General features: G+C 39.6%; 1 protein-coding gene across 9 annotated transcripts in view; it reads right to left on the reverse strand.

The window, feature by feature from the left end:
• Positions 1-23,537, reverse strand: part of SGPL1 (sphingosine-1-phosphate lyase 1) — a 67,105-nt gene that overhangs the window by 37,822 nt on the left and 5,746 nt on the right. For 6 of the 9 annotated variants that reach the window (XM_017854641.1, XM_017854632.1, XM_017854633.1 and 3 more), the window contains one exon: positions 2,285-2,450. Coding sequence is in view for 3 of the 9 variants with exons in the window: in XM_017854632.1 (XP_017710121.1) it covers positions 2,285-2,450 (166 nt within the window). In the remaining 6 variants the exon portion in view is untranslated. Of the gene's footprint in view, positions 1-2,284; positions 2,451-10,349; positions 10,474-17,994; positions 18,138-23,537 lie in introns of all 9 variants that reach the window. The other 3 variants (XM_017854635.1, XM_017854639.1, XM_017854637.1) reach the window with 2 other exon arrangements.

Consider the following 23,537-nt stretch of genomic DNA (forward strand, 5'->3'; position numbering starts at 1 on the left):
TTGATGGGTGCTGACGAGTTGATGGGTGCAGCACACCAACATGGCACAAGTATACATATGTAACAAACCTGCACGTTATGCACATGTACCCTAGAACTTAAAGTATTATAAAAAAATTAAAAAATAAAAATAAAAAAATTACAAATAACATGTAAAAAAAAAAAAAGTAAATACCTAAAGTTAATACTAATCATAGCAAGTAACATATAAATCTCAGATCTCTAAGCTTTGCCTTGTTTCATAAATGTACCACTTTTGAATGGTCATACATTTGTAAAACAAGGTGGTACAATAAATAAATGGTGATTGCCAGGGGATGGGGAAGAGAGTAATGGGCAGTTATTATTTGATGTTTATTAAAATGGAGTTCCAGCGGGGCGATGAAAAAGTTCTGGTAGTAGTGATGCCTGTACAATAATGTGAATGTACTTTCTGCCACACGACTAACTGTACACTTAAAAATGGTTAAAGTGGTAAATTTTATGTTATATATATTTTATTATAATAGAAAGATGGATAAGCAGAGACTGATTTTTTTTTTTAATGCAAAGTTAAAAAATAAAAAGAAAGTACATTTCTTGCTACCCTCAGAGTCCTATAAAATAGGCCGCTTACTCACTGAATTGAATACCTCCTAGGAAAGGAATAAGCATGAGCAGAAGGACACGAACTACATCCATATCCAAACCATTGAGCAGATGCAGCAGAAGGGCTGGCCAGTCTAATTTCTCAGAGTTTATCAGAAAATCTTGCAAGGACTAGGAGCAGCAACTGAGGACAAGGTTTTTTTAAAGCCGGGGTGAGCTACAGATTTACACAGGAGAGTCACGTCTCATTTTCACTTTAATTTAAAAACTCTAAGCAGTTGGAACTTGCTTCTTGGTTGTCATGTTTTGCAATGTTTACTGCGCCATAAATGGCTAAGAAGCTATTTGCAGGGTAAAGAGATGAAAATGGAATCTGGCTTCTAAATTGACTTTCCTTGAACAAGAGAAGAAAAGCAGAAAAAACACAGTAAAAGAGCCCTTTTAAACAGGTGTTATCAGGGAAGCAAAGTGGTGGGGAAATTTCAAGCAAATGAGAAACAGCTAATGATTATCTTCAATGTTACTGTTTACTTATCTCAAGGAAGTTAACTCCGATACCCTACTAAGAGTGGGAAAAGGGTGCAGGGGAGTGTTACAGAACATCCAGCACCAAATCTACTACTTGTGTTTAGGTACTAACAACACTTACCAAGCGCAGACTGCAGAGGAAAATAACTCATAAGAAAGATAACACGCAACCAGGTTTCTAGGTGGGAAAAAGGTGGGTGGGCAGGAGAGGGGCTTAATCCTAAGCAAAGGTGGAAGATTCAGAAGCAGATCACTGAGACTGCTCATCTTCTGCACCCTGAGAAGTGGCCTCTTCTTCCCCATGTTGATCTGGCACTGAGTCACTTCTAGAACGCTCAAAGTATATGATCCCCTGATACCAGAAGTTCAACTCCAAGAGGAGAGAGATCCGGTACCACTTGTGCAGATATCTCCACAGCCTGATCAGTCCGTGGCACATAACAAGCACTCAAATGGTCACCATATAAGTGCTGTTCCAATTTCACCTAATCTTTACTGAAAAGGACAGCACAAAATGAAAGGCAATAAATTCCTGCTCTGGGAACTCCAGGTGACATAACTATGTTCTAGGGAAGAAACTGGTACCAAAGGTTGAAGCCATACGGAGATATCTGTGGATCCTTACAATGATTAATTCTAAGGTGTTTTTACATAAACTACAAATCCAAAAAAAAAATCAATGTAAAGAGTATTAGTTACACAAGAGTCCTGTTGTAACGTGACCAATCAGAAGACAAAGTACCACTTCACATTTAAACAGATTTTAAAAATAAGAACCAAACCAGGGCCAGGCATGGTGGCTCATGCCTGTAATCCCAGCACTTTGGGAGGCCGAGGCGGGTGGATCACGAGCTCAAGAGATCGAGACGATCCTGGCCAACATGGTGAAACCCCGTCTCTACTAAAAATACAAAAATTAGCTGGGCGTGGTGGCACATGCCTGTAGTCCCAGCTACTTGGGAGGCTGAGGCAGGAGGAACACTTGAACCTGGGAGGCAAAGGTTGCAGTGAGCCAAGATTAGGCCAGTGTACTCCAGCCTAGCGACAGATTGAGACTCCGTCTCAAAAAAAAAACAACCAAAAGGCAATAAATTAGTCCTATCTGTCAGCAATTAGTTTGAGGCTAGTGACACACCACTATACCTTTACAGAGGAGACAGCATACTTACTCTCTGGCTGGAAGACAAACTCATATCCCCAGACTATCAGCAGGGTCCACACGACACTCCATGCAATTAGCTGCCAGGGCTCATAGTTGGTGCAATGCCCATTTACATAATTCTTGGCTTTTGTGGAGTATACCTCCAAAATCTCTAAGTAGGGCTCAAAGGCCTTCTAGAAATACAAGAGAAAAATAGAAATATTACATTTAGAGAGAGAAAAGAAGTCTGTTCTTAGTTTGTACTTCAACTCGCATTTTTCAAGGGCAAGGTCAGCAATAATCTTATTATCATCTGCAGCCCTCAAGGCTTCTGTACTAGTCACTCCGGTAGCACTCCACTGCCACTTAGCAGCTAGTGGACTTTGAGACTATTTTTGATCTTGTGCCTATTTTATACAGTAAAAGGGTTAAGCTAGATCGTCCCTTCAGCCCTAAAGTTTCTATATGACTGCCAGAATCACTGTTCCACTCTCTTAACTCAAACTAATACCCCCAATATGAATGTCATATTTCTCTTCTCTATTTGAATCTTTCCTATTCTCTACCCTAGTGGTCAGCAAACTGGTTCTGTAATGAGCCTGACACTAAATTATTTTATATTTTAAGTGTTGCGAAGCAAAGGTCCTCCTTTACAACTACTCATCTCTGCTGCTGGAGTGCAAATATAGTCACAGTTAGTGTGTAAACAAAGGAACATGGCTGTGTTCCAATACAATGTAATTATGGGCACCAAAATTTGTATTTCATACAATTTTCATGTTCACAAAATATTCTTTAACAATTTTTAAAATGTAAAAATCATTCTTAGCACAAGGACCATATAAAAGAAGGCAAGAGCCAGATTTGGCTTGTAGGCCACAATTTACCAATGCCTGCTCTAAGGCCTTACTTGACTCTTAGCAACCATATCTTATCATCATGTGTATTCCTCAAAACACCTGGTACAAGCAAGAAAAAACATGTCCTCTGTAAACTTACCAGAGTATCTCATTCACGAGAATTCCTCTCTCCCTTTAAATTATCCTCCAGTACTCATTTGTGATAAGTCCTATACAGAGCTTATCACAACCTGCCTTGCAGTCTACTCATCTGTTTCTTATCTCCCTTACTATATGGTTAGGTCCTTGAAGACAGACCAGTTCTATTCATATGTACAATCCCCTACAATGCCCTGTACAAACTAAGGTCGTTTTATAGTTTACTATTCATTCACTGAATCAACATTAATTAAGCATCTCCAGGGTTGAAGGCAGTAAGCTGGGGAAGTGTTCAGGTACATATCATAGTTCCAAGTCTATACTGAATTTACAGTCTAATGCAAGAGGTAGATGTGTGTCCATACACACACACAGGCATGTACATACATAAACAAATCACTAAAACTTCTCAGGGGAATAGTCACAAAAAGCATATAAGTGCCAAGATGAAGCACTGAGGAAGGACTATTTAACTCTGAAGAGATAAAGATAATGACAGAGGGTAAAATTTAAGCCGGTTAAGAGGGTGAAAGAAAATTCTCTAAGTAGAAAAGTTAAAAGGAAAAAAATCACACCAGAAAGAGAGGATAGTAGCTGCAAATGCATAAAAAGAGTCTGCATATGGCAAAAGTTCTATGTGGCAAAGTGTAAGCTACATGATGGCAGGGACCATTTCTGTCTCATCCAGTGCTAAATCCCCAACATGTGGCAGAGTGCCTGGCACACAATTTATACTGAATACAAACATGGACAGTGGCTGACAGTGCCCAAGTAACAGTGACCAAGTAAATGAGTGAACACTTAAATCAGAGACCTGAGGCTGGGAGAAGTATGCTAGGTTCATGATATGGTTTGGATACCTATCCTCCAAATCTCATGTTGAAATGTGATTCCCAGTGTTGGAGATGAGGTCTGGTGGGAGGTGACTGGATCATGGGGGCACATCTTTCATGAATGGTTTAGTACCATCCCCTTGGTGATAAATGAGTTCTTGCTCAGTTAGTTCACGTGAGATCTGGTTGTTTAAAAGTCTAGGACCTTCCCCCTTTCTCTTTCTTGCTCTCACTCTTGCCATGTGACATGCCTGCTCAAGTTTTGCCTTCCACCATGATTGTAAGCTTCCTGAGGTCTCACCAGAAGCAGATGTTGAAGCCATGTTTGTACAAATATGCAGAAACGTGAGCCAATTAAACCTCTTTTCTTTATAAATTACCCAAACTCAGGTATTTCTTAACAACAATGCAAGAATGGGCTAATCCAGTCCAAAAGGACTTAGAAAAACTGATATATAAACTGATAGGAACTTTTTTAAAGCAATTTGCAATGTATACAAATAAACACATTCAAGGATATTCATTTCAGTATTCTCTGTAATAACAAAAGGGAAAAAATAATGTAAATGTCCACCCACAGAAGAATGGTTAAATAAACTGTAATACGTGCATTTTATGTACCCACACTATGAAACATTAAAAAGAAGACAGATCTACATGAACTACGTAGAAAATTTCCAGAACATAGTATCAGGTAAAAATAAGTAAATTACAAACAGCAGCAATAAAACAAAACAAAGGGCATAGATTTTTAAGTACGTGAGTAATTTTGTCGGTTGTGGGTACAGATCATTCAAAATTTTCAAGTTCAAGTTCAAGAGACTGGTTAACTATGATGTTAATAGTTAATATCACTATTAACTACGGTAAGACTAGAAGAGGAAGGGAAAGTAAAGAAGGTAGAAGATGTTTTGAGAAAAAGATAATGATACTGACTTAAATATATTCCTATTGGATAACCACATCCAATGTTCTAGTAGGAACATGAAAGCTTAGAAAAAGGACAGATACTCAACAAATGTTTGTTGAAAACATTTATACCTGCAATGGACTGAATGTTTACATCCTCCCAAAATTCGTATGTTGAAATCTAACCCTCAAGCTGATGGTGGAAGAGGGAGCCTTTGGAGGTCTTTAGATCATGAAGGCAGAGACCTCGTGAATAAGATTAGTGACTTTATAAAAGAGACCCCAGAGAGCAAATCTGCCCCTTCTACCATGTGAAGACACAGTGAGAAGACATTTTCTATGAACCATTTTCACGAAGGCTACCTTCCAGGAAGAGGGCCTCATCAGGCACTATATCTGCTGTTGCCTTGATCTTGGGCTTCCTGGCTTCCTGGCCTCCAGAACTGAGAGAAATGGATTTTTGTTTATATACCACCACGTTTATGGTGTTTTGTTATAGCAGCCTGAAAGGACTCAGACAATACTCTTAGTAATTAGACTGTGGTATAAGGTAATTAACATTAGACAACTGTCAGGTTCCCTGGAGGGCTACCCATGGAGACAGTTTATCTGCAATTCCCCAATAGTTCTTGGTGGCCATTCCCCAGAGCCCACTGCTGCATCAACTACCTCAATCCAAAGCAATGGCAATACCAGCCAAAACCTGGGAAAGACCAGAGGAGTCTATCATCAAAAGTATGTCATGATTTCTATCATTATAAAGACTCGTCTAGTGTGAAAGTTGTGGTCAAACCAGATGGTTAAATACTGTGTATGAACGAGATGATGAAAGAACAATCATTCAGATTAGCTTTTCTTCTGGTGATACTAATTCTTAATTCACCCAGAAAACAGAGGCTACCAATGTCAAAAGATGACTATAGATAATATGAACAATTCAAAGCACTGAATAAAAAAGTAATATAACTAGGACTAGGGTGACAGCAAAGAACCAGCAAATGCGAACTAATTTTTAGAAGCCTTAAAATTAAGATATAAAGACATTCCTCACTAACATTTAAAAAATTATATTTAGCAAGAATATATTTTCTTTGTATGTGCTTTGATTCTTACAAAGATAATGGCAATTCTTAAATTCAAAGGGGATCCTTTAAAAGGAGATATATCTAAATTCTTTAACACCAAAGACAGAATGACACTGTAGTTGGATGGGTCCTGACAAGCTTTTTGAGTAGTCAACTAGTTGATCACAGAAATTACATCTCCTGGCATCATTCTAAGGTTCTCCTAGGTTACTACAAACAACCTAGGCTCAGTCCCCAATGCAGATGCAACTCACAACACTGATAGCTCACTGAATTATTGGGCTCTGTGGCGTAATGCATCCTATCTCCTTGGAATAAAGGATGATGCAGTTCCTCAGGGCCTTGAAAACAGTACAAACCCCAGGCTGGGCCCTGATGCAATACTCCAGCCCTTGGGAAGCACAGAATCTAAGAGCTGAAGGGAACCTGGAAGATCAAGTCTAACATTTTCATTTTACAAGCAGAGACCCCAAAGTGAAATGACAAGACTATGCTCATACAGACATGCTTGTGTTTAAGTGGAGTGTAGGAACGCGTGCCTCTTGACTCAGTATTCAGCACTCTTTCAATTCTTGATTTTTAGTATTCATAGGCAGAGGAGTAACACATTACAATCCAGCAGCATCCCAAGAGTTTTCTTTTCACAATTTATGTTCTTGACAGGATCTACCTTGGATACATGGTACCATGTATAACATACTAAAATTATACAGTTAGGTCATGACTATAGATAAACATCTAGATCAACCTTGTCCAACATGCAGTCCAGGACAGCTCTGAATGTAGCCCAGAACAAATTTGTAAACTTTCTTAAAACATCATGAGATTTTTTTTTGCAATTTTTATTTTTTTTAAGCTTATCAGCTATCATTAGTATATTTTACGTGTGGCCCAAGACAATTATTCTTCTTCCAATGTGGCCCAGGACAGCCAAAAGATTGGACACCTCTGATCTAGATAGAGATGGCACAGAAGTTAATGTGATTATAATTACTATTCCCACTATGTCTTTTTACTTATAGCAGTACAGTACTTTTTGTCTATGTATCTCTGAATATATACTTATAATTCTTAGGCTTCTATTTATTTCAACTTTATCAATGTATTGTGTCTCTGGAAATACAAGAACTGTGAATGGTCATCCATGAAGGCCACTAGCTTACTGTGCAATTCCAGGTAAATTATTTCACCAACTTTTATGTTTTTATGTAGAAGAAGAAACATTAAGAACAATACAGTCATAAAATAAGCTGCATCTGTATATGTGTGTGCCTGGGTGGGAATAGGGGACAGGGGAGTTTATCTCCAACCCTTGCTTAATAGAACAGTAGTTTTGGTAATTTCTAGAAGTAAAACATTCCTTCCTTCAATGTTATAAAATTGGAAAGGTATTCCTCTAGAATAAAAAAACAAACAAAAAATTATTTGCCCAGTGAATGAATAATATTTTTGTAAGTATAATATTAAAGGAAAAAAACAAACTCTGATAAACCTTAGCAGTAGGAATATTCATAATATTAACTACTTTAAAGAGCTATTGTCAAATAATGAGTAAACTAGCCTTTCTCTTGTTTATTCCATTTCCAATCCAATGATTAGATTTCAGATGATACCCAAAAGGCATCAAAATAGTACTCAATAATCCTAATCATTAGACAAAAGGCAGCTCCTAGAATTTATGGGAGCTTGGTAGCCCAATCTCCCCAATGACATAAAACTCTTTCAGCCTTCACTTTAAGGGTGCAAGACCTTTTCGTGAATGTAATCAACAGCAGAAGGCTACAAATATTGTAAATTTGGGCTATGCTACTTGTTAGACCACTGAGTTTCAAACTGTTCCAATATGTGTATTAGATTCTACGTGTATGAGATTGTGTTGTAAATTTATTTTACAACACAATCTAATACATGTAGAAACAGAAAGATATAAAACCAAAAGTTTCCAAAATAATACTTAGCACCTTATTACTTGTAACGTACTCACATTTCTATTTCTTCCTTCTTTAACGCTTGATCTACTAAACTGATTTTGTGTCCCTCTAAATGGATCATAATCTGCAGTTTTAAAACCAGTGCTTCAGAGTGATTTTACTTCTTGCTTCCTTAAATTTAGAATGTGGTTGTGTGAGGGAGCTAACACTAATGTTATTTTCCACTCTACACAATCTCAGTGCTTTTTATACTTATGATTTATTTTCTTAACATTTTTGTGAGGTCAAGAATATGATCTGAAGTCATGAGTTACTTCCTAACAGTAGAACACAGCCATCCCCAGTGATACTAAACTCTTTTAATCTCCAAATCACTTCAAGAGAGCAAAAGATTCCAGAAGCAAACTTCCAATAGTAGCACTACCCACCCCTTGCTACCTCCAAAAAAATCTTAAGAACTGGTACTGCTCGTGACCAAATACCAATTAGGCAGTGATTTTTTTCCTTATTAAATTACTTCAGCATCAATTGATACCTAAAGAAACATTCTACCAATGAATATTACTAAAAGAGAAAAGTCCTCTGGCAAACATTTCCAGACCCACACTGGATGATGCATCTTTCCTTGGAGCTAATACAATCCTTTCTCCATTACTCAACAGGGCTAACTACCTGCTATGATTTGAGTGTCCCCCCTAAAACTCACAATGAAATTTAATTGCCATTATAACAGTGTTGAGAGGTGGGATCTTTAACACGTGATTTAGATTAGGAGTGTTATGTCCTCATGAGTATATTAATGCAATTATCTTGGGAGTGGGCTCCTGATAAAGGATGATGTCTTGGCCCATCCCCTATAGTTCGCGTGCTCACTTGCCCTTCTGCCATGTTATTATTCAGCAAGAAGGCCCTCACCAGATATCAGTGCCATGCTCTTGGACTTCCCAGCCTCTAGAACCATGAGCCAAATAAACTTCTATTGTTTATAATTACCCAATCTGTGGTATTCCGCTATCACAGCAGAAAATGGACTAAGACACCATGTATACTTGTTTTATTCAAAAGCAATGGCATCTCCATTCAGGTAGTCCCTCAAAGCTATCTACCATGCCAACCTAGAAAGAGCTCTGCTCTGTAATGTTGTCTCTGCTATACATATGCCTACTGCTGTTTAAGAGTTTCAGTCATTCAACAATTATTTTTGGAGTGCCTACTACATGAAGGCAATATTTTATAGGGATCAGAGTTCATCCACTTGTTTCACTCAAAACTTTCTCTTCCCTCTAAAACTCAGATTTGGTGACCCCCGATTATAGATAGAATAAAACTAATTTAGAAAAAGAGGCCATGACAACATGCACAGGAAGGAGTGAAGCACTTAAAAAGTATTAACTTTTTAATTTGGCCAGGCACAGTGGCTCCTACCTTTAATCCCAGCACTCTGGGAGGCCAAGGCGAGTAGATCACCTGAGGTCAGGAGTTTGAGACCAGCCTGGCTAACATGGGGAAACCCTGTCTCTACTAAAAATACAAAAATTAGCCAGACATGGTGTACACCTGTCTATTCGGGAGGCTGAAGCGTAAGAATCGCTTGAACCTGGGAGGCGGGGGTTGCAGTGAGCCAAGATCGCACCATTACACTCCAGCCTGGGCGACAGAGCAAGACTCTGTCTCCAAAAAAAGCATTAACTTTTTAACGTAATTAAAATAAATTTATTTTATAAAATAATTTTATCTTTTAAATTTATTAAAATTTAATTTAATGAGAATACATGGCCTTATATAACTTTAAAACTCTAAATGGCTTTCATGTTGTTTTATTTGTACTTTATAACTTCATGAGGCTATTAGATTCAGAATGTATAGGTCATTTACACATTATAAAGTACTTGTAATCCCAGCACTTTGAGAGGTTAAGGCAGGAGGATCCCTTAAGGCCAGGAATTCAAGACTAGCCTGAGCAACATAACAAGACCCTATCCCTACAAAAAAAAATTTAAAAAACAAACAGACAAAAAAAAAAAAGCAGGCATGGTGGCACACTCCTGTAGTCCCAGCTACTCAGCAGGGTGAGGCAGGAGAATCACTTGAGCCTGAGCATTTGAGGCCTCACTGAGCTATGAGCATGCTACTGCACTCCAATACAACTTGGGCAACAGAGTGAGACTCTATCTCAGGAAAGTGAAAGGGAAAGGCAAAGGAAGAAGGAAAGGGAGAGGGAAGGAAAAGGAAAGGGAAAAAGGAAAGAAAAGAAAAAAAACCTATGTGCAGTATCACTTTATAGATGGGGAAAACTGAAGTCAAGAAAGGTTAAGTGACTTGCTGGGTCAAACTTACAGGTCAAACAGAAAGAGGCAAAGTCAGGACTTCATACTCAGAGCTGAATTCCACAAGATACTGGAACCATCTCTCAGGCTTCAAAACATTATAAATATCTACATACTAATTGGAAAAGTATGACCTAAAAGAAGAAAACCAAAGAACTATAAGTAAAGCCAAACAGGGGAACCAACAAGATATTCCAATGTATTGTCTCTTTACTGTTTTGCTCACATTAAAGAAAAACAGGCTGAAGATCAAAGAAAAACATTCCTGCTGACAGGCTGACCCACTCTACAAATAATTTTTGAACTGCCACAGGCACACAGATTCCCTGCCAAGGAAAATGTGGCAATTTTGCTCAGTGGATTATTGCACAGTGCTAAGTGAGTGAAGGTTGTATCATCAAAACTGAAGTGCACACAAACCAGTTTCCTTGGGCTTCCATAACAACTTGTACCTCTCAAACTGACTCCTTGTCTGAATATGGTTTGCTGGGCCACAACAGAGACATAGGGCCCTGAGTGTAAGTCTGTTATTCACTTGAGGAAATGTTCAAAACAGTAATGCCCTAATGATTTCACTGATCTCTATAGCTTCATTACAGAGTCAAGTTTCCGGGAAAGCTACTTCCCTACAGAAAGTTCCCCTTCACTCTCCTGTACAATGTCTTCTTCGCATTTCTTTCTTTCTTTTCTTTTTTTTTTTTTTAGACAGAGTCTCGCTCTGTCACCCAGGGTGGAGGGCAGTGGCACAATCTCGGCTCACTGCAAGCTCCGCCTCCTGGGTTCACGCCATTCTCCTGCCTCAACCTCTGGAGAAGCTGGGACTACAGGCGCCTGCTACCATGCCTGGCTAATTTTTTGTATTTTTAGTAGAGACAGGGTTTCACCATGTTAGCCAGGATGGTCTCGATCTCCTGACCTCGTGATCTGCCCTCCTCGGCCTCCCAAAGTGCTGGGATTACAGGCGTAAGCCACTGTGCCTGGCCTCTTCTTGGCATTTCTAATGTGCCACGTTTCCAGTGTGCCTCAAATCAGGGTATTTCTCAAGAGTCACTCAGGGTCAAACTGCATTAGCCTATTGCATTGTCAGTTAATTTGTCCTAGAAGGAAAGAATTCAACTCTGGTTAGGGAGAATAACCAAATAATTTTAATATATGAACTCTCTATGGTAACAGGTGCTGATAAGAGTACAAATTAGGAGGAGGATATGTCTTATATCTCCTATACTGCCTAAAACAGCATCTTCAACACACCAGGAACTCAACATTTATTCAAATAAAGTAAAGTAATTATGATATTGCCTATACTTTTGACAGTTTTGTTTTGCAAGATCCTAGGATGTTTCTGCCCCCTCTCCCACATCTATCCTATTTAAGCTTAACAAGACACAGTGGCAGTGGGTTGAATCTGCAGAGGAGAATGGCTGGTTAACTGTAACTGGACTCTGCACACAGCGGCACTCTGCCTACAAGTTCACAAGGTTCATCACATCATAGGCCATCAGAGCTGAATCTGTCCTTCACAGATGAAGACATTGAGGCCTACAGGTCACAAAGGTCGGAAATAGTGGGGCCGGGACTCAAATCTTCTGGTTCAAAATGCATTGTTTTTTCCACTGCCTAGTTTTTCAGAGCCAAACTATCAGTGGCACAAATCAGGAGATCAACAGTTCTCACAGTCCTGTCAGCCAGTTTACTCCAAGAGCCAAAGGAAAGGCTCTCATCTTCACTACACTCCCAATGAAGGCATACAGAACTTCCAGATGACCTAAAAGCGTCCTACAACGGCTGAGCATTTTGGGGAAGTGAACTGCTATCGTACGGCCTCCTCGAACGGCAAACTTCATTCTTCTCTGAGCTAGAGACTTACACTCAAACTACTTATCTGCTTACAAAAGAAAGACGGAAAGAAATTAGTTTGAAAAGTACTTCAGAAGAGTTGTCTTCAAAATCACAAAATGTTACTGTCTGAAGGAAACTTAGAGACCACCTATCATCCAATCTCATTTCAGTGATGAAGAAACTGAGGCCAGAGACTAATACCAAAATGTGCCTTCCCTGGTTTCAAACCAGAGGCACAGCCCCCATGAGAATCTAACTTCTTCTTCAATGTTCTTTCCACGAAGCCAGCGGGGTCCATCGATATCATCCAAGAAGCACGATTCCTGGAATGAATCATCTTCCTGGTCAGAATACCCCACCCAGAGGGTCACTGAGTGCAGAATGTGTATTTTGTAAACCTCCCTCAGGTGATTCTGACAGGCAACCCTGCTTAAGAATCGCTTCTCTTCCCCATCCTTTTCTTTCATTAAAAGATGACCCAGTAGCTGACTTAACATACTACTGACACCCAATCACCAAACGTAATGGCTACCCGGTATTCAGGTAGTAGTGAAAAGATACCCACCGAGCCTTCCTGGGAAGTGTTAGAAGTCAGGGCCCAGTCACGTCACTCTACTAGATATCAAATCATTGTTCCTAGCTAATATTTTTTCTTTGGCCAGATATTAATCAAAATCAAAATCTTCTACCCCACAATCTTGCAAAGACGACAGAATTTGTTATTTGTTTTCCTGAACTATTCAACACTCAATACTTCTTCCAGAAGGACCATAAATCTGAGCTTTAAAGCGGGAATGGGCTGTTGAGGAAAAGAAAAATCTGTTCTACCCAGTTCAAATGTTACTCTAAGGACTCAGCTTCAGGTTAGGGAGTGAAGTTAAAATACAGAAGAGACTCAGAGAGTTAGTATATTTATTCTTATCAACTTCTGCACCACCCCCCAAAAAAACACAGAAAGCAAAGCTAATTTAATCTGATTTTCTTTCATATTACATATTACTACAGAACTCAAGTAAACAGGTAAGAAAACACTATTGTCTTTATAGCCTCCAAAGGCATTAAAGTTTATCATCAAAAACACATCACAACCCGAAAGGGAAAATCTCCTTGGGTCATTAAAGAAGAACTGAGCAACAAAACCAGACAGCCATTCCAAGCAACCAGTAGTGACTATGAGAAATGTTTGAGGAAACTGAATCATCAATTCTTAGGAGACAAAAAGAAAACCACATACTTCCCCCAAAATTCCACTATGTGAGTCAAGAGATCCAGTATCTGAGAAGTTGGTCTCAAAAAGTTTAAGAGTCTACATTTTCCCTTCTAGCCAGGCCTTGCCAGATACGTACACTTGGTACCATTCCCCAAGCACTAACTGCTCTACACTTCGCACAGGAGTATTCAGCCAAAGCATCTTTCCATCCCTGAAATAAGAAAAACATCTTGGCCACAGAAAGGACACATATATGAAATGTTTCCAAGTCATCAGAAGCGCACTCATGGAAAACTAAAGCTTATAAGTTCCTAAAAGCTGAACCCGAAACACTGCTAAATGGTCACTTTATTAATTTACTTGTGGTCAAGACAAGTGAACGCAGACGCTGATTCTGTTAAGTAACAATTCTGAGCACCTCTCTTCTGAAATACATTTTTAAAAGTATCAGGAGGAGCCTATACTAGGAGAGAAGACTAAAATGCATAAAACTGAATTCAATAAGCAGAGCAACACACTGAAGGACACAGAGGTAAGAGCAATTACCAGTTATATAGGAAAACAGACTCCCAGCCTAAGGCAAGCAGGTAAGATATGGGGGGAAAAATATATAAATTTGCACATGGAATGTTGCTAAGTTTGCTAGGAACTCCCAGAGTCTCCAACAATAAATAGTTAAATGACTTTCTGTGCACATGTATAGAGGTTATATTTCAAAGTACAAACAAGTTTCATCATTCTCTAAAAACTAGAAATGATAATTTTCTTGGATAATAAGCAAGATCTAGTGGAAAAGATCCCGCATTTCTCACACAGAAAGAAGTCTTAACTTCTCTGAGCATATCAAGCCTGGGAAAGAAGGGCAGAGGTTAGTTGACTTCTCCCGTCCCATACTTAACAATTCTCTGTCTTTGTCACGGAGTTAAGACACTTAGACTTTTCATAACCGTTTGTAGAAATTCCTTCCCTACAATAGTCACCCTGCTATTAGAGATGAGAAATACTGGATATTTGCAGAGAAGTGTAACCTAACTAAAGCTATTTCCCTAGAGATTTCCAACATGTAAGCCTGCTCAAAAGAATAAGCAGGGACCTATCCCTAGGACTCTGACCTTCAACCTATTTAAACACCCTTTGGAAAGTGTACCTTCGAAATTACCAAGAACCTACTTTTAAAAGCTGAAGTAAGCAGCTGAGTAAATTTAATTTAAAATTAATATTTGGAAGAGTTTCAAACGTTGTGATATCTGTTGAAAGTGAGCGGGAAAGTGTGCTTCTGTGATGTTATATGTATATATTGGCTTTCATCCACGGTTCCTGGTTCATAACCCCATAGCCCTTGTTACAGTCTTCTGTTATAGTGTTGGGGCACCTTGGGCCTCAGGAAACAGAACCTCTCTCGACCTTCTCCTGTGCTCCTTTTACCCGCATCAAGGCAAGACTCCAGTCCAATTGTGGGCCAAAAAACCCTTATTCCTGGGAGGGTTGTGCCCCATATTCTGGGGAAAGAAGGCTGCACAGAAAGGCCAACAAGAACCTAAACAGACAGGCCGTGCTGGGTTTCCAGTCAGTCTATTAGTACGAGATTATGCCTCCTGTGTCCAGTCACATTTCTACATGGTTGTCAATCATGCCTATGTAATGAAAACCCAAAAGGACAGGGTTCAGAGAGCCTCTGGATAGCTGAACACATGGAGGTTCCTGGAGGGTAGTGTATCCAGGGAGGCATGGAAGCTCCACACCCCTTTCCCTATACCTTACCCCATGCATCTCTTCATTTGTAACCTTTGCAGTATCCCTTAAAATACACCTGTAAACCTAAGTAAATGTTTCCCTGAGTTCTGTGAGCTGTTCCAGCAAATTAATCGAATCCAAGAGGAGGTTGTAGGAACCTCAACTTGAAGACAGTCAATCAGACATTTCAAAGGACCAGACTTGTGACAGGTTGAGGTTGGGGAAGTCTTGGGGACTGAGCCCTCAACCCGTAAGATCTGACGCTATCTCCAGGTAGACGGTGTCAGAATTGAATTAGAGGATACCCAGTGATGTCTACCGCTTGCAGTGTGGGGAAAAAAATCCCACACGTTTGGTCACGTAAGTCTTCCATGTTGATTGTCGGGGTGTGAGAGTACAGGAGAGAGAGTGTTTTCCCTACGGCTTCCAATGAAAAATTATGCATTATCTGGGATGCCCCTCTGGGTTACCAGATTCTGATTATGAGGAGGCTGTTTACAGCTCTGAAAGTTGTAGATAACTGACAGCAGTGCAAAGTAATCTAGATCCCTAAATACGCAAATTCTGCCCTGCCACGGAAGGGTTCAGCTGACTTTCCTCCCCCTAGGACAGAGAGTTGTTTTGCCTCTATTTGCACATTCATTTGATATTCCTGATCTATAAATCAGCAGCTCTTTGGACTTTCCCTTTGAACCAGTTACAACATCTGCCTGGTTTCCTCTTTTGGAGTAAAATAAAATATTCAACATATGTTCATTTTATATCTGTATGAGAGTCAGGATATTAGTTTTGAAAATTATCTTTTAACAAAAGCTAGAGATCTCTGCTGTTCCACAGACTCCTCTAACCCCCAGAAAATGCTTGCAAACATAAAATCTTATATAATTACAAAGAATTCAGGACATCCCAAAGGCCAGTCATAAGGGTCCATATTCCCCAGTTAATAACTTCTGTTCTACAATAAATCATAGAAATAGCCTCAGTATTACCAAAGGTCCTACATAGGTAAAGTAAGCCCAAGACCCTGTGTCTCCTGTAGGTGAGAACAAGAGACATTGTTAGATATATCCGTTACTTAAAATTCTGTAGGAAAAGCCCTCTAACTGCAATAAAAAGGAGTGTAGCTCTGATCCATGCTCCAACACGGATGAACCTTGAAACCATTAAGTGAAAAAAGTCAATCAGGAAAGACCACATATTTACTTTATGGTTCTGTTTACATGAAGTGTCCTGACAAAGCAAATCTACAGAAAGTAGACTGGTAGTTGCCGAGGACTGGTGAGAAGGAAATAAGGAAGTGACTGCTGAGTACTGGGTTTCTTTGGAAAACGTCCTAAAACTGATCGTGAGGATGGCTGCACAACTGTGAATATACACACGATTGTGAATATACACACAACTGTGAATATACAAAACACCAGAGCTGTACACTTTAAAAAGCATCATGACCTAACAATTCCATTTGTGTTCACCAAATGTCCCTTCAGCTAAGAAACCACCTAAGATTCTTTGGATTCACAGGCTCTCTTTTAATACAAAATAAAATTTAAAAGGCCTTCTGAAAAAGTTTCTAAATGTGCCAAGCACCGCAGAAAGTGCAATTCCAGAAACAGAGAGTAAACCTCTAGACTCCAAACGAAAGCAACCATAACTACCTAAGAATAACTTCTCTAAAGGTATATTTTTACACGTTTATAACCAGGATTATTAACTGCTAAAATGATGAACTTTTAAAGAATATTATTTTTTTCCCAGCAATTCCTAAGCACATACTGTAGCAACTACCCAGATATCTGAAAAGGACAGTGACCTTTGAGTATTCCCCTGAACTGTCACCTCACCACTACTCTTGTGGACTTTGAGAGTCATGTTAATGTGTTCTACAGAAAGGCAGCTGTGATGTCCTAGAAAGTCTGGACTGGTAATCAAAACCTTCGGCTCTAATTTTAGCTCTCACTTAGAAGCTGTGTGATGTGTGGCACAACACTAAACCTCTATGCAACTGGATTTTGCTCATCTGCAAAAATAGATGCCATTGGGATAATTCAACAAAAAGTTCAGGAGGAAAAAAAAGATACCACCATCCACTCACAGGGTTGTTGTGAATATTAAATGAGATAAGGTAATAAGAAAATGACTGCAGATAATAAACACTCATTAAATATTTAGTGAACCTGAATTCTCTGATGATAAACATTTTCCTTTTCTCTTCAATAAGCAACAAGGAAAAGCAACCTTCCCAGTCACAAAGGACCTGGAAGAGGCTTTAGGTAGTTTGATTCCCATGCCTATGTTGCTTTTCTTACGGACGGTGGTAATAAAACACACCTAGTAATGAGCTATTTCTCAGTTTTCTAAGAAAGATGTTAAGTCAACTCTTAACCTTCAACAATCTATTAAATCAATCAGAAGGCTTCGAGTGCCCTCTGGCCTACCTATAAAAACAGGATGAGACCATCCTGGCTAACACGGTGAAACCCCGTCTCTACTAAAAAATCCAAAAAAAAATCTAGCCGGGTGAGGTGGCGGGCGCCTGTAGTCCCAGCTACTCGGGAGGCTGAGGCAGGAGAATGGCGTAAACCCGGGAGGCGGAGCTTGCAGTGAGCTGAGATCCGGCCACTGCACTCCAGCCTGGGCGACAGAGCGAAACTCCGTCTCAAAAAAAAAAAAAACAAAAAACAGGATTAAATCAGTTACTGACTACCTTTACAGATCATAAAGCTCTGTGTTTTCAGTCATCCAAACAGACTGTTGGCTCCTGTGGTCATGATTCTTGGGAAAGCATTTGAAAACGTCTTCAGAAAGGACTGGGTAACAGTCTCAGGCCTTCTTCCACACTGGCCCAATACAGTCAGACAGGGAGCAGACTTACCACGGCATCCTCATAGTTGCCTTACATCCCCTTTCAGAAGAATGTGAAAACAGAATTTTCAATTTGCCTCAATTGTCTCAAAGACTCGGTGCCATTAAGACTGGAACTCAATATAGAATTGATCTATTCCTTTTTAGACCCATCTGCCAAAATGAATTCAAAAAAATGAAATTAAATGCTTCAGCAAAAGCCTCCAAACAACATGGTCCCCCAATATTGAGTATAAAGTGTTACTACAATAGCCACTAAAAATCTAAAGCATTCTAGAAGATTATGATTTTAACCTGAGAATTAACTACTACAAATATTTTAAATTCTGCCCTTAACACGGCCCTTTTCATACTTAAAAAGAATTAAGGTTGCTTTGTTCCCACCCAATTGTGTATTAACATTTATAGACTAGATAAACAAGAATGTAGTAGGCTTTACTCTCTGGGGAAATTACAGAAAAGGAAGGGCATTTCGTATTTTAGAATTGCCTGTACAGGCTGGGCACGGTGGCTCACACTCATAATTGCAGCACTTTAGGAAGCCAAGGCTTCTCAATGAGGATGGTAAGAGCCCCAGAATTCAAGGCTACAGGGAGCCATGATCGTACCACTGCACTCCTGCCTGGGCAACAGGGTGAAACCCTGTCTCAGAAAAAAATAAAAATAAAAAATAAAATAAAAGTGCCTATACAGCTTCAGGAAAGAGCTCTCAGTGCTCTCCTCCATGTGTGGTAGATGACAGAAATTTAACATTTGCTGCCCAAAGCTAAATCAATAAGTTATATATTAAAACTCTCTGGGAGTGTAAATTAGTACAACCACCTTGGAAATCTGGCAGCACACATTACCACACAGCAACTCTACGTTTTATGTTTACCAGGACACGTTCAAGAAGGCAGCAGCGTCATTCACAATAGCCAAAAAAATAGAAATATAAATGTTCTACAACTACAGAACAAATTCGTTACAATACAGTTATACATTGTAACACTACACAGCAACAAGAAAGAAAAACTAATGCTACCTAAGAACATGACTGAATCTCACAAACACAATATTGAGCGAAAAGGCCACTCACAAAAGAGAATATACTGTATGTTTCCACTTTACGTAAAGTTCAAAATAAGCAAAACTAAGCAAAACCTTTGGTAGGTTTCAACTGGGAAGGGACATTAGGAAGCTGGCTGGAGTGCTGGAAATGTGCAATATCTTGATCTGGGAGTATATTCATACATAAATATTTACTGACCTAGATCATTAAGATTTATGCCTTTTACTGTATGCAAATTGGACCTCAAAAAAAAAAAAAGCCCTATGATTTTTTTAAACTCAAAATGACTCATTCACTTTATGGGATAACAGAACAAATCACTGATACATAAAGCCTGAATAACGAGCTAGGACTGTTCTGCAGTTTCTGCCTATACTAACAGGCAACTCATTCATTTGTCATACATTTGCAGTTTCCTATTTCATGACAAAAAGCTGATGTAGCTATATTACGTTATGTCAAAAAGCAAATTATATGAAAAGTTCAACTTACAAGATGTAATAATTTTAAATCTGAATGCACTTAGTAACAAAACCTCAGCAAATATACAGCAAAATCTATTAATAATAGAACTAAAAAGGAGAAATAATTGACAAGGCATATGACTTGAAGAGGCAGCCACAAAACAGAAAATCCAAGTGGTCGGTAAACATTGAAAAGAGTACTTAACCACATCAATTATCAGGAAATACATATGGAAATTACAATTACATTTATCTGCTTACCAGATTGGCAAAAAATAAGCTTTATAAATATCAGGTTTGCCAAGTTGGGTGGATATAACTCTCATATATTGTTGATAGTGGTATAAATTGTATTGGCCTCTTTAGAAAAGTTTAACAATATCTAGTGAAGTTAGGCATGTACGCCTTTACAATCAGCAATTCCACTCCTAGGCATAAATCCCAGAAAAACTCTTGTACTTGTGATCACTTGTTATATAAGAACGTTCATAACAGTGATGTTTGAAAAAGCCTCAAATTGGAAACAACCCAAATATGAATTAAAAGCCAAACGGATAACTGCAGTTTAGTCACACAATAAAATACTATATATACAGCAATAAAAATGAACTTAAACTACATGCAATAACATGGATCTCATGAATACTGAGCAACACAGGAAAATCACAAAAATAAAAATACATATGTATCCATTTACATCAAGTTTAAAAAAAAACAAACTAAACTTAGGATGCATACACAAGTGGTTAAAACTATTTTTAAAAAGGCAAGGGAATAATTATAAAAGTCAGGATGGGGTTATCCCAAGAGGGGAAGAAAAAAAATATCTGTAACAGGGTGGAGCGTACAGAGTTAGAGATAAATGGTTTATTTCCTAATCTGGTATCGTTGTTTTCTTATTGTTCATTAAAATGTAGATATGTGCTTTCTATACTCTTCTGCACATATAATAAATTCCAAAATAATTTTTAATTAAAATGGAGGGCAAGCCCTTCTTTTTCTCTTTCCTCTTCCTCTTCACGAATGAAACACGAACCTGACAGGTGGAGCCCCAGGCAGCTACCCTGGCCCCAGAGGGGATGCACTACTGACAGCAGAATGACAAGACAGAAGCAGCCTGGTGCCTCAAAGACCCAGGAATGGCCTTATCGGCATGGCGTGGCATGGCATGGAACTGTATTGGTATTGCATTGTATTCTATTGTATTGTAGTACTGTATTGTTGTGTTGTATTGTATTATATTGTGTTGTAATTTTTTTGAGACAGAGTCTCACTCTGTCACCCAGGCTGGAGTGCAGTAGCGTGACCTCGGTTCACTGCAACCTCCACCTCCCAGGTTCAAGCGATTCTCATGCCTCAGCCTCCTGAGTAGCTGGGATTACTGGTGCCCACCACCACACCCGGCTAATTTTTGTATTTTTAGTAAAGACGGAGTTTCACCACATTGCCCAGGCTGATCTTGACCTCCTGGCCTCAAGTGATCCAGCCACTTTGGCCTCCCAAAGTGTTGGGATTACAAGCTTGAGCCACCACGCCGGGACAGTTTTCTCTTAAAGAAATATATTTATATCTTCTAAAAAATCTCTATTACTTCAGGTTGTTCTGTTATATACACTCAAAGCTAATTCTAGCTGATGCATTCAGTGATCTGGACACACGAAAACTTTTCTAAAACTTAAAGCTGTCCAACAGTGGAAAGAACTCCCTGAGAAAGCATGTAGCCCTCACTCCTGACAGGGCATTGTAGAAGGATCCCTAGGCAGCAAGAAGCTGGACTGCAGGACTTCTAAAGGCCCTTCAGGCAATTAAGATTCTAAGGCTACTACTGGAACAAAGCAGCTCTGGGCTTGCCAAAGCTGTGGCAACTGTGTGCCTCTGAATCTGTCCTGTTAAAATCAGTGGGAACATTCCCTTTCTATAATAATCCAGATCCTATCCGCCTTCAAGATTCTGTTCAAGAATTATCTCCTCACTTGTGCCTTTTAAGACAAACTTGACCTCAACTCCAGCATGCTGGGTGTTCTCCCCTCCAGATGACCTCCTCCTCCAGATCCTCCATCCAGCGTTTTCCAGCTCAGCTATGTGCCTGCAGATGCCACCCTCTGAATTAAATCAACCAGACTCCTTAACCTCTGGTTTCCAGTTGTGTTAGACCAATGGGAGGCTACAGCAGGAGATCAGAGGGTAGGAAAAGAGTTTCCAGTATTTATTCCCCTTGATTTCTTTCCTGCTGGGTCACTGGCTGGCATTCCTACAGGTTACCTTCTCCTTCATCTCAACTCTCTCAAAGTTCCAGAAACTACTCCCTTCCTTGCCCTCTCACAGGCTTAAGAGTGTAATCCCAACTACTCGGGAGGCTGAGGCAGGAGAATCATTTGAACTCGGGAGGCGGAGGTTGCAGTGAACCAAGAGCCATCGCACTCTAGCCTGGGCGACAGAGCAAGACTCCATTTCAAAAAAAAAAAAAAAAAAAAAATAATGGCCCTCCTGTTGCTAGCAAGCCCCTAGATGTTTCACCTAGATGTTTTCCTTAAATCTGCTCAGCCTTGTAAATAGTGCCTTGATCCCTTAGTACGCTGTTGGATTATGCCAAGATATGACTGATATAGCCACAAACTACTCGCAGTCTTCACTATTCCAACTTCTCAGAGGGCCCTTATCTCCCCTTTCCCCACAGCATGGTTTTCTCTCAGTAACTGGGTTCTGTACGTTTACGCATACAGACTGATTCACATCAATTCCCTATGGAAACTCTTAAACCCAGGCTGATTCTCAATTCTGCCACCAATGTGCACAAACTGTATATAATATTACATTGTATAAAATCTAATTAAGAAGGTAAATATTACTAAAAATTCCTGACACGTAGACTGAAAAGCTAAGTCAAATACTGGGATTCGGATTCTGTTTATAACTCCCTTTTCCTTTAAACCAAAGGCTGTGGAAATGATTATAGATCTGTTTCATTTACAACATTGGGAGAATGCCAAATACAGTGCTCACCCTGCAACGGCCACTCAAATGTCAACAAATTTTTTAACGTCCTATCAACAATCCCAATGAATTTTCCCTTTCTTCTAGCAAATCCTACAAACAAGACACAAGGCTCAAATAATAGAACAGAGCTACTAAGGTCAATCTTTCAGTTTATTGCTTAAATCCCATTTGAGATTCAGAAAGAAAGCATCCCTGAAAAAGATTCAAGGGTCACAGACAAAGACGCTCAGGGACCTGGAAAGATTCAATTTTTGAATCCCAAAAACAAAACTGAGGGAAGCTTGCTGTTTGCAAATCAAGAAAAGAGTGGTGCAGAAATGTTGCAAAGGAAAGCCTTTCTTAAGAATTCTGTACTGCTGCTGGCCTGGCACGGTGGCTCACTCCTGTAATCCCAGCACTTTGGGAGGCCTAGGCGGGCGGATTACAAAGTCAGAAGATCAAGACCATACTGGCTAACACGGTGAAACCACATCTCTGCTAAAAAAAAAAAATACAAAAAAATTAGCTGGGCGTGGTGGCGGGCGCCTGTAGTCCCAGCTACCCGGGAGACTGAGGCAGGAGAATGGCGTGAACCTGGGAGGCGGAGCTTGCAGCGAGCCGAGATCACGCCACTGCACTCCAGCCTGGGCGACAGAGCGAGACTCCATCTCAAAACAAATCTCAAAACAAAACAAAACAAAACAAAACAAAAAAAAGAATTCTGCACTGCTATAGAAGATCATGCTGCACCATCTCCAATATACATTCCTGAGCACCAGGGCTTGACCTATGGGCAAAATAACCCCAAGTGAGACAATAAGAGACATGTTAACCTCCAAAAAGGGAATCATTCCCCCAGCCATATGAAAGCATAGACTACACAGATATCCAGGTATCTATGGTAAGAAACTTCAGACCACTTTCTCACCACTATTGATATTCTAGGCCAGATAATTCTTGTTCGCGGGAAACTCTGCATTGTAGGATGTTTAGCTGCATCCCTAGCCTCTACCCACCAGATGCCAGCAGAACCCTTCAGGTGTGACAACCCAAAATGTCTCT

The sequence above is a fragment of the Rhinopithecus bieti genome, unplaced genomic scaffold, assembly GCF_001698545.2.
Source record: "Rhinopithecus bieti isolate Rb0 unplaced genomic scaffold, ASM169854v2 scaffold_36008, whole genome shotgun sequence".
In the NCBI taxonomy this organism is placed as follows: Eukaryota; Metazoa; Chordata; class Mammalia; order Primates; family Cercopithecidae; genus Rhinopithecus; species Rhinopithecus bieti.